Genomic DNA, 12,238 nt, shown 5'->3' on the forward strand with positions numbered 1-12,238 from the left:
TTCTAATCCAGTGGTTCTCAACCTTTGTCTTTTCACTCACATCCCAGTTTAAGTAATCCCTAGGCCATTGGTGCTCTGTGATTAGTAAGGGATTGCTTATGGTGGGATGTGAGTGGGAAGGGAAGGTTGAGAATCTCTGCTCTAGACCCAATGGTTACAGAAATATTTTGCTTGGGGAAAATTGTCATTGGCCCATTTCCTTTGGAGTTCTGAAACCGTGCACATAACGAGTTAATTAGGTATAATTAAAACAATGGTTTTCAACCTTTTTCTTTTCACCCACATACCACCTTAAGCAATCCCATATTTCAGAGCACTTAAAGTGGTATGTGAGTAGAAAAAAAAAGGTTGAGAACCACTACTCTAATCTTCAAAGGCATCATGGAGGTTTTTACTCAACTCCCCAATTTTTCTTTCCATTAACTGCTTTGGTTTATTGGTCTGTGAAGCCCTACTTTGCACTGTTTAATTTGTTTGAGATTTAAGTGCATTTTACAGCAATAATTCCATCCAACAATTAAGTCAAGTTTAACTCAGCTGCAGAAACAAATGATAAGCTATCTTGACCTCAGTACCATAAACATGCCAGTTATTCCACATTGAAAATGTTATGCCATCATTCAATTGACTGTGAAAATGGGCACATGATCATAACCCTAGCAATCATAGAAGATTTAAATGATTAAACCTTATCCAAAAGCTTCTTGTTCCCAAAACTAATGGGTAGTAACAGTCGGTGAATAGGCTGTTCATCAATGCCAGGTGACAAGTGGTTGCTTCTAGCTAGCCCCTACAATGAAGATAAAAGATCTAGTGCTTTGCGCTGTTTTGGCACTGGCTCCTGTTAACACTGTTCATTAGGATTGACTGATTACAAAACCATGAGAATGCCTCCATTGATATCCAAGGTTAAATTAGCAGGTGAGCCCCCTTTGCATATGTAGGGCATGAACCCTGCTGGTTTCTAGCTGACACTCTTCTGCCCAGAAATGTTGGTCAGTGAGTGAAAGTTTTGCCTTACTGAAAATCAGTTTGAAATTGAGGACTGCAGGTTGAAAAATGGCAGTGATTCTACTTGTTCATTTTTAAATGTCTGGCTGCTGGTAAGTCTGTCAAGAAGGCAAAGTAAAACATCACCCTTTTATTTCCAAAACCAACACAATAACAACAGTACCCAAATCAGTTGAATTAATTTTTGTTTCTCCCAGTAAATAAAACATCACAGAGATGATCTTCAATTTTAAATTGTGCTGAAAAATGGCTAGCAACATATGACCCACATATTTAACAGCTCCTCCAGTCAAGTTCAAATGTCATCTGATTGCACAAGTACAACCTGTTGAAACAGCGTTCTCCAGTACTTGGTGCAAACACTCAACCGCACATAACTCACATTCAATGGAAAGGTGGGCAGCCAACAACTGGACGCAGGGAAAGGCTGAGGAAATGGAATTAAAGATCAGCAGGGTTCTTACAGAGTAGGAAAGTAAGATCAAGGAGGCCTCCTAGTCTGCAAGTGGCTTGTTTTCTTAACCTGCCAAATTACTGCTCACTGAATATTATAATTAATCCAGGTTGCGTCACTCTTCATTGCTATTTTGAATGGATGAACAGCACACAGTTATTGTAAGAACAAGACAGGCCACATCTAAACCTTAATAATGTGGTCTTGACAGCCCAAACGACAGAAGATATTAAAAAATATATATATACTATTGACGGAATAGGGGAATTACAGCTCAAGATTCAGGGGAGTAGATATAAGATGGAGATGAGGAAAACCTTTTTCCCAGAGAGTCATGAATCTGTGGAATTCTCTACCCATGGAAACAGTTGAGGTGACTTCATTAAACATATTTAAGGTTCAGTTAGATACATTTTTACATAAAAAAGGAATGAAGGGATATGGGGAAAAGGCTGGTAGGTGGCGTTGAATCAATGATCAGATCAGCCATGATTTCAGTGAATGGAGAACAGGCTCGATGGGCCAGATGGCCGACTCCTGCTCCTCTTTCTTATGTTCCTATCAAACTGGCTAAAACTAAAGTGGAAATCCATCTTGACACTTGCAATTACAATGGAAAATCTTCAGTCTTGGGATCTGGCATTGTTGGCAAGTCCAGCACCTGTTGTACATCCGATTGACTTTCAGAAGATGTTGGTGAGCCATCTTCTTGAACTTTTGCAGTCTGCGTTGTGACTTTTGAAAATAACTCATGCTGTTAGCTCTGGATTTGTAATATCTTTTACCCCGTAGTGATAAAGTATCCTACAGCCTTTGAAATGTAGGAGAAAACTGGAGCCCCTGGGAAAAACCCACAGAGACACATGGAGAACGTACCCACTCCTTACAGACAGTGCTAGATTTGAAGCCCGGTTGCTGTGATAGCAATGCTAACCACTTACTCTGTTGGTATTGTTTATTATCTCTTACTTGTTTAGCAAAAATATCACTTGTCACTTAGGAACAAAATTGATTTCAATTTCTTTGGGGCCAGTTGGATCAAATATGGCTTTGGTACAAAGAGTGTCATTGTCACCTAATCTGTTGAATCTAGCCCTTTCACACAATGTTAAACAAAGGTTGTGACGAGGTCTGGAGCTGAATGGTCTTGGTGAAACCAAAGGTCAGCGTCAGTTGAGTAGACTATTAGTGAAAGCATACTGCTTGAAACCATCATCAATTACACCTTCCATCACGTTGCCAATGATGTAAAATAAGCTGATGGATCAGCAATTGAGTAGATTGGCTTTGCATTACAGGACATTCCTGAGCAATTCCACAAATTGTTGCAAGGATACAAGACTTGTGGCTCTACTGGAACATCTGGGCTAAAATGCAGTTGATTTAGGAGAAATTTCAACAATCTGACACTAGATTGTTGAGACAACATTCTCAAGAAAGGGACCTGACCCAAAACATTTCTCTCTATGGGGATGCTGCCTGATCCTTGAAATCCCCCCAGTCTTTTGTTTGCATTAGATTTTGTTGCTCATTTCTTACTCTCAGTTACAATGACCATGACAGAACCAGGTTGTCATAAAAACTCATCTGGTTTCACTCAAATGTCCTCCAGTAGAAGTATGTTTCTATCCTTACCTAGGCTGGTCTATTCATCCCTGTGGAACCATGATTGTGACTGACTTTTAATTGCCATTAGGGGCAGGCAATAAATGCTGGTGTTTCCAATGATGTCCACATCTCATGAACAAATATGTGTTCAAAACAAGTAAGGCAATGAAAGTTCTGTTTCAAAGGTTTTCCTAAGATATGCTTTAATTTCTACAGATGTGTGGTGGAAAGTGCTGACTGGCTGCATCATGGACTAGTATTGGGGCCACCAATATCCCTGAGCATAAAGCCCTGCAAAGGGCAGTGGACACAGCCTAGGGCAAAACCCTCCCCACCATCAAGAACATCTACAGGGAACGCTGCCATCGGAGAGCAGCAGCAATCATCAAGGATCCAGGACCCCCCCCCCCACTGAGCAGTGCTACCAACAGGAAAGAGATATAGGTGCCACAAGACTCACACCATCAGGTTCAGGAACAACTGCTCCCCCTCCACCATCAGACTCCTCAACAACGAACTCAATCAGGGACATTTAACGACTCTTCCTTTTAAACTTTATTTATTTATTCCTTTCTCTATTGCACAGTTGGTTTGTTTACATTTCTTTATTTGTTTTCATGTGTATGTTGAGGTCAGTTTTTTTTGCACTACCTGGCAGTTATCCTTCCTCGCCCACAGAAAAAAAAAAGAATCTCAGGGTTGTATGGAATGTTATGTAGGTACTCTGGCAATAAATCTGAATCAGAATCTATTTGTGCTGAAAGAAAAATCAGATTAATGTTAAGTATAAACTTAATGGAAATGTACAAACTAAATTACAATTGTGACCATATATTCCAAAGAATTTCTTTGTGGAATGCTTTAATTCATTCCTTGGTTGTGAAAGGTGCTTTATGAATGCAATTTTATTGTTTCTTTTAACTGTTCATCTGCCAGTGTCCGATTAACAACAATGTTAATTGCTCATCCAGTTACATAAACTATTTATAGATTTTTCAGTGTTGTTGATGAAACAAATGCACCCATTTTTTGTTTTAATTAGTATAAAGCCACAGTCTGCACTTGCCTGTTGCACCACTTAAATAAAAAGATCATTGTTGGTCCATTCTCAATGGAGAGTTGCAATGAAAGAAAAAAAAGCTGATTAATCATAGCCCACATGATCACAGTCTACAAGTAAGATGTTCTTCCAGAAGTATAATGATCCTAATAATTCTTAGGACTTTGAAACAGATCAAAATCCCTGTAAAGATTAGGAAAAAAAAAGACAGAAGCACAATTTACCCTGTATTAGTAGATGCCAATGTGTACCTAGATACTGAAGATAAATGTCTTCATCAATGAATTCTAATTTCAATAATTGTTATAAAATTTATGGTGCCTTGTTTATGATTTTCTTTGTATATGTATTTGTGAAAATGCTGTTAATTCTCTTGTAAATACAAATACAGATGTCTCTTTTCATGAATGCTGCCTGACTTGGTGAGTACTTCCAGCATTTTGTACTTTATAGATTCAACCAGAAAGCCTTTGACCCAAATCGTCAATGCCTATCTTGATGCCAATTTACGTTAATTCCATTTGCCTGCATTTAGCCCGTATCCCTCTAAACCAGTCCTATCCACCTGCACCTACCTCTACCTCCCTTCTCTGGCAGCTCCTTCTAGATACCCAGCATCCTCTGTGTGAGAAACTCCCCTTTCTATTGTTTATCTACCTCTTAATTCCCCCTCAGCCTCATCCACTCCAGCTGAAACACTCCCAGCTAATCCAGTCTCTCCTTGGAACTCCAGTCCAATTTCAGAATTGTTGATATGTTGCCCTTTTTTTTCTGATAGAGACCTCTGTTGTTCCATAACACAATATTCTATAGCATGGTAAATATTTCCAAAATTGAGAACCTGGTTATAGGGGGTTTCCTCTTTATAGAGCGATGTGAAAATAGTTGGTATATTTCCCTGACATAAAAGTTTGATAAGAAAATTGTATTAACACATGGTTATACAATATTCAGAGTTTAATCTCCTGACCTGTCCCCCTTTTTGGCATGAGCACAGGCAGAATTCAGATTTAAAATAATAAGACATTGATTTGTTGCTTCTTCTATTGTCTTCAAATTGCTGCATGTAGAGACTGCTATAAGTTATAAATTACAACAGCTATTAGTATTCCAAAGTACTGCAAAACACTTCTGTGACACGCTGAAAAGTGCATTAAAGATACAAGACAAATGCAACTCTTTACATCATTCTTTCCCAAAACATTCCCCAGATTATTCATCATTCACTACTCATGGCATCAGAATGCCAGTGTCCAGAGCACAGACAATGAAGATGCCGCCTGCACTGCTATGTGTTTCAGGCTTTTTCTGTGTTTAACTCAGCAGTCCAGGTCACCACATCACAGAAGTGGCACGATAGCACCCAGATAGGGTGCGGCCAAGTTTACAAGGATGTTGCCGAGGCTAAGGGATTACAATTAAAAGGAGGACTGGTCCATACAAGGGTGGTTTCCTTTGGAACAAAACAGACTCAGAGGAGATTTGGTGGAAGTGTGTAACCTACATAGGATAAGCAGAAAGGACATTTTCCTGAACAGAGAGGTCATTGATAAGGTCATCAAGTTAATTGGCGGAAAGATTAGAGAGGGAATAAGGTAAAATTACTTCACTCAGCTCATGGCGGGGTCTGGAAGTCACAAACTGAAAGACTAATAAAGGCAGAAACCCTCACAGCATCAAATCTGGATGTGTTCTTGAATAATGGCCTCCTTCTGTACCATGCATTTCCAATGCTCAATATTCTTTCTTTGGTTTGTCAACTTAGACTACTTTGGTTGGCACTGTTACCCCCCTCAGTGCCTCACAGTGGTTTTCCTTGGGCTAGTTATCAAAATAAATCATAATCCAAGGATGGAGTAGAAAATGCCATTTTCTTTCACCAGTTTACGTCCTCTTCACACACGTTCCTCCAGGAAGGATTTGATATTTTTTACCACGCTGTAAGACCCTTGCTGCCCAAATACCCCAATTAACCTACAACCCCCATATATCTTGAAGGGAGAGAGGAAGTCAGAGTACCCAGAGGAAACCCACACAGACATAAGGAGAACATACAAACTCCTCACAGACAGCACCAGAATCGAACCCTTGGCACCCAAAATTTGTTGAGAGATTAGGAAATTCTTCTTAAATCATTTGCTAAATGTTTTTTAAAGAATAACTTAAGAGGAAACATTTCTACCTGTGGGCTGACCAATAACCAAAAAACACCGATTTAAGATTATTAGCAAGGAAAGGAGAAGAGATGGCATTTTTAATACACAATTTGCTCTAGTTTGGCACAGAATGTCTAAAAGAAAGGTGGAGACAGATATAATAATAACCTTCAACAGTGAAATGGATCTATATCTGAAAGGAGAAACTGCCAGGGCTGTTGGGAAACAGCCTGTTTGGATAGTTATTTCAGAAAGCTGGCTCTACGACCTTAACAGGTGCCTTCACTGCTGGAACATTCAGTGGTATGATCTTCATAAGATTCTGACAGCAGTGAAATAATACTAAACTCTAAATTTGGCTTCAACTGGAAAATGTTTTAAACACAGTAAACTAATAGCTGAACAATAGCACCATCTTAACTGAGTTAAGTTTCCTTACTGTAAATTCTATTACCTTAAGCAGTCAGAAGCCATAAACAGTCACAATTGAGTGAAGAATTAACTTTAACTTGCATTTTTCTGGCCTTTGTTATAAGCTCTCCTCCCATATCCTTCCAATGACACCATCAATGAAACCAATAACTGAGGGACGGGGTTGGTGGGGTGAAGAGGGGGGGGAGGGTCTACTACCATTCTCTGCTAGACCCTTGGGTGGCCAACTAATTTACCTAGATATCTTCAACCTGACAATGATAGAAACAATTTCTCCACATAATCAGGATTTTTAAGACCGTCAAATTCAAACTGTTATCAATTAAGCAAATATTGTAGAAAAGTCCTACAAAATTATTGTAGAAAAGTCCTACAAGATTATTGTAGAAAAGTCCTACAAGATTATTGTAGAAAAGTCCTACAGGATTATGGTAGAAAAGTCCTACAAGATTATTGTAGAAAAGTCCTACAAGATTATTGTAGTTGAATTGAATGATTTGATCCCAGTGAAACAGAAGCAAAGTATCTGAGACAATTATTATAATTTGTAACGTGCTGTATGAGTGAAACACGCTTAATACTTTATAGACCATGGTAATCATCGCAGATGAATTGGGTGCTAAATCTTAAACAATAAAATATTATTTACTTGGGAGAATTTAAAATACATTAAATATCCATTCAGATGTACTCAGAATTTCAGATCCAAAATGTTTTTAAGATTTGTGCTTCAATTGTTTTGCTGCGATACCAATACTTTGTGAGGTGTCTGAGGAGATTCGGTATGTCACAGAAGACTCTTGTAAACTTCTACAGGTGTACTGTGGAGAGCATTCTGGCTGGCTGCTTCACTGTCTGGTATGGAGATGCCAAATCTCAGGACAAGAATAAACTCAAGAGGGTTGATAACTCGGCCTGTGACATCACAGGCACCAGACCTCACTCCATCAAGGATATCTACATGAGGCAGTGTCTTAAAAAGCACCCTCTATCCTCAAAGACCCCCACCACCCAGGCCATGTCCTCTTCATTCTGTTACCATCAGGAAAAAGGTATAGGAGCCAAAAGATGAGCACTCAGTGGCACAAGGACAGCTTCTTCCCCACTGGCATCAGATTCCTGAATTCTCCATGTACCCAAGACACTGCCTCACATTTCGTGCACATTTTTACTTTTTAATAGTAATGTTGTAAGATGGTTATAATACGAATGTTTGCACCATGATGCTGCAGCAAACACCGAATTTCATGACCTGTTCATGACAATAAATTCTGATTCTAATTGTCACAAATTGCTGGAGGGTCCTCTATAGCTATAATGGGATCTGATAAAGTCATGGATTCAACAATGTAAAATTCTAATGATGAGTTTATTGTCACATATATTGTACAGATGCACCAAAATTCTTTGTTACTGCAGCCGAACAGGTACTTCATGAAAAAAAAAATACAATAGTATACATTAAATTAAAATATATTAAAAATAAAAAGATAGGTAGTTAATAAATATTTGCAGATACCACACCACAAGAAAAAAAGTGATATTGCAATAGTGATTTTGTGCCGTTGGGACAGTTCGTGATTGGATCTCAATTAAACAGAAGCAAAGTATCTGAGACCATTATTATAATCTGTAAAATATTCATGGACCTAGAGGTACTGATCTTCATGTTCTGTACTTTCTACCCAAAGGTAGTTGTGAGCAGGGTGATGTTGGCTGCCTTCTGAAGGCAGCACCTCACATAGATCTCTTCAATAGATGGGAAGTGGCGATAGACCTGGCTATGTTTTTTTATGGATATTTATTTAGTAGTGATTGGCATATATGACATATTCATGCCATAAAATTGCATCAAGATTAAAAATGGGGATTGATTGACAGAAAACATTAAGAGTTTATTGTTCAGCCCTCGTGTGTGAATAATGCTAATAAAATTCTCTACCTAACTAGAATTTAAATGATGTGAAATATTTACCTCACAGTGGATTCACATCTCACACATTTGGATATTTTTAAAGAGCTAAAATTGTATGAAGATGTCAATAGCAGCTTAGTCTTTAATTCACTGTAATTGTACATTAAAACTGCTTTGAAAATTGCTTCAAAAAGAAAGCCCTCAGTAATGAGAATTAAACTCCATTTTTGTCAGCACATCAAAGTGCAACTTCCATGACCAGATAGAAATCTCAACCACATCCAAATACTGCTTTCCAATACAACCCACCAATAACATCGTAGTGTGAGAGCCACCTTTTCGGTCAACCCCATATTTTGACCCGTGAAATTGTAAATTCAGAGCCAAACTCTAGGGTCGATAATGCCCCACGGGATCACTTCTTGGACATGGGCCTGAAAAGTTATTTCGCTCTTTCTTCAACTGTCCTGCTGAGCCTTTTCTCCATTTTCTATATATTTTTTTAGTTGTCCAGCATCTGCAGCGTTTAGTTTGAGAATAAATGCACAAGAAACGAGAACGAAGCCTCAATGCATTCTGTGGCTGTTCATACCGAATAACTTCAGCTCAGAATATAACAGTGTCATGTCTGGAAACCGACTTCTCGGAAATTCGCCGTAAATTGTTCGATTCTGGGATCATTGAACTGGCGTCAACTTAATCGACTTGTGAAGTCCCCTGTCAAGCCCGTTGTGTCAACGCGTGTCAATGCTTTCCCAGAGCCGATCGGAGTGGGGGAGAGGCAAAGACGCCAGGGCAACTCCACGGAGTTTCCCCTCATTGCCGATCTTTAAACATTTTGCTGCCCAAAATGACCAATGCATCATTTGGGGGATTTTTCTTGGGGTTCCCCCGACGTGGGAAGGAACTGGAATCAGAACGCACCAGGCGCACAATTCACATTCGAATGGACCGGGACGAAACGCCATCCCATTGTCCAAAAGTGAGATTGGAGCTGGCAGCCGATTCCCTCCGCTGAAAGGGACAGATTCCCTCCGTCAAACCCTTCGTGGGAACAAAGAGGAGCAAAAAAAGCAGCGGGAGATCGGCGGGAAGAGAATTCTCCCCGACTAACCAAGGTCGGAGACAGGACAGCTCCGGCTGCATTTGATTGAAGGGGCTATTGATTGCCTCCGTGATAACTTGGACTTTGCACTGTCGAGAAAGAAACACTGCAGAGGAATTGATGTTAAGACTTTTGGGGAGGGTGGATCTTCTGTTGGCTGTCAGCTTTTGTGCATTGTACGTGGCTGCGGTTCTGTTTCCAAATGGATATTAATGAGTGGGATTGCTCTAAAGTTCTAACAAATCTGCTCAGAAAGCAAATCAAAATAAACGCATTGTAAATGATTTTACACTCACCAGCTGAAGGATACATAGAAAGATTAGAGCGCAGCGCCCAGTGCAACACCCCATCCTCAAACACGGGCAGATTTTGGTCTGTGACAGCGAGGGATCTTTTTATATATATAGATATATATGATCAGCCAAGCAGTCAGCGAGGCTCGTCCAGCACCATAACGTGAGCCAGCTTCAGTTCTCGGGTTGGAAAGTGAGTGTCGGAGACGGTGATCGCAAGTCATGGAGTGTTTCTGACCGCCTAGGCAGAAACTTCAGTGAAGTGAATGTGCCAGCCGGCTGACAGAGCGAGGAGAGAAAGGGGGTGGGGGGTGGGGAGAAGGGAGGGAGGGTCACTAACGGACGGATGTCGTACACTTAAAGACAACAGGCTATTTTGGAAGGAGAGGATTACATCTCCACTCCCGGCAGTTTTCAAAGAATTTCGTTTACAAATCTGATTTCCACCCCGCCCCCCCCCCCCCCATTTCTAAATTCTTCCAAACTCTTATTACCCCCGTTTAAAATCTTTCTCAGCCCACCACTCATTTCTGCGCCGATTCCCATATAATATAATCCGTGTACTGCTGGGAGTCCGCCCACACCAAATGTCAAAGTCAATGGAATTCGGGCATTGTCATTTCCAACAGGGCAATCCAAAGATCCCAGGACGTTCCTCTAATTTCCAGTCCAGTGTATTTTTTCTTTTGAAAAGTTTTGCTTCGATCACGCTAAGTGGGAATTCTGCCTGAATCCTTTCAAAGATTCATTGGACGAAGAAGGGACGTGCAAGAATTAATAAGTACTTTGCATTCCGTCGGGGAATACAGGTTTTGCATCGCCCTTGTGCTCGAGACGTGACTTGTTTTATTTTTAATTCTTCTTTAAACTTTCCAAGTGGTTTGCAAAGTTCTGGTGCTCAGTAGGGTTGGGTATTATCTGTAGTGACAAGTGCAGCAGGGACGCCAAATGCATTCTGTTCCACAACAATGGGCGGGTTTGCTGCTTTGCTTCTCCAAACTTGTGGGTGTTTTGATCTAAGATTCATTTGCAAAGCATTGGCTTTAAAAACAAACGCACACAGGAGGCCCCCTGGCGGCGCTCGCCACTCAGCGCATCTCTTCAAACTCCGAAACTTTTACTTTCCGAGTGATAGCGCGTTTGGCTTTATTCGGAACTAGCTGTTCATTTACATTGTATCAACCAGAGCTGGTCGCAGAATATGTGTTTCTAAATTGACTTAAGGTGGATGGATGCCCAGGGGAGGATGGATTCCCAATAGAATTCTATAAAACATTTAAAGATTTATTAATTCCTCCCCTCCTGGAAGTAATCAACCAGATTGACAAAACACAAAGCTTACCAGATTCATGTAAAACAGCAATAATTACAGTAATACTAAAGCAAGGGAAAGATCCACTCGCACCAGCGTCATTTAGACCAATATCATTACTTAACACAGATTATAAGATAATAGCTAAACTATTAGCAAACAGATTAGCAGAGTATGTACCGAAAATGGTAAATCTAGACCAAACTGGATTTATTAAAAAAAGACGCACAACAGACAATATTTGTAAATTTATTAACTTAATTCATGCAGTAGAAGGGAGTAAAGTGACAACAGTAGCAGTTGCTTTAGATGCAGAGAAGGCCTTTGACAGAGGTGGATAGATGCCAATCCTAACGTTAGTAAGTACTTCCTTTGAGTCTACATAATGTGGAAGTCCCAAAAATGTATAGTAACACTGGGCAGAAATTGGTAGAATCAGCGGATTCGCAATGTTGCTATTTGGTATAAGAGACCAGGAGCCAAGGCAGGAGGGGTGGGTGGGTAGTTGTGTGTGTATGTGTGCATGCCTGTGGGGGGCTGTGTCTGGGATGTCTGTGGGGTGCTTATGTGTGTGTGTGTGTGTTTGTGTGCACTCACAACAGCCAGGTCAAAGGATGGGGAAAGGGAAGAGGGCCAGGTATCTGGAAGGAGAGATTGTTTTAAAGGCTGGTTAATGCACAATGAGATACTTTGGCATCCAAAATGACATTGGAGCTTTGTGGAATCCAGTTCTGGTTTTGAACACATCAGAAGAAAAAAATATAATCTACTGGAGGAACTTACCAGGTCCAGTTGGAGAAAAGGAATAGTAATTTTTTGGGCCGGAACCTTCATCAATAATGTTGAGTTAACCTTTCTTGCGTCAGTATGTTGTGCAGCATCCAAAAGCTGA

The 12,238-nt window shown here is 40.2% G+C and overlaps 1 protein-coding gene across 6 annotated transcripts in view; it reads right to left on the reverse strand.

The window, feature by feature from the left end:
* LOC138735679 (sodium/potassium-transporting ATPase subunit beta-1-interacting protein 3-like) overlaps nt 1–12,238 on the reverse strand; it is a 178,980-nt gene that overhangs the window by 105,135 nt on the left and 61,607 nt on the right. For 2 of the 6 annotated variants that reach the window (XM_069883872.1, XM_069883868.1), the window contains exon 1: nt 10,038–10,308. The exons of the other annotated variants lie outside the window; for them this stretch is intronic. In XM_069883872.1, coding sequence (XP_069739973.1) covers nt 10,038–10,091 — 54 coding nt within the window. In that variant the 5' untranslated portion in view covers nt 10,092–10,308. Of the gene's footprint in view, nt 1–10,037; nt 10,309–12,238 lie in introns of those variants that run through there. 6 annotated transcript variants of the gene reach the window in all.

Source organism: Narcine bancroftii, chromosome 6 (assembly GCF_036971445.1).
Source record: "Narcine bancroftii isolate sNarBan1 chromosome 6, sNarBan1.hap1, whole genome shotgun sequence".
Classification (NCBI taxonomy): domain Eukaryota; kingdom Metazoa; phylum Chordata; class Chondrichthyes; order Torpediniformes; family Narcinidae; genus Narcine; species Narcine bancroftii.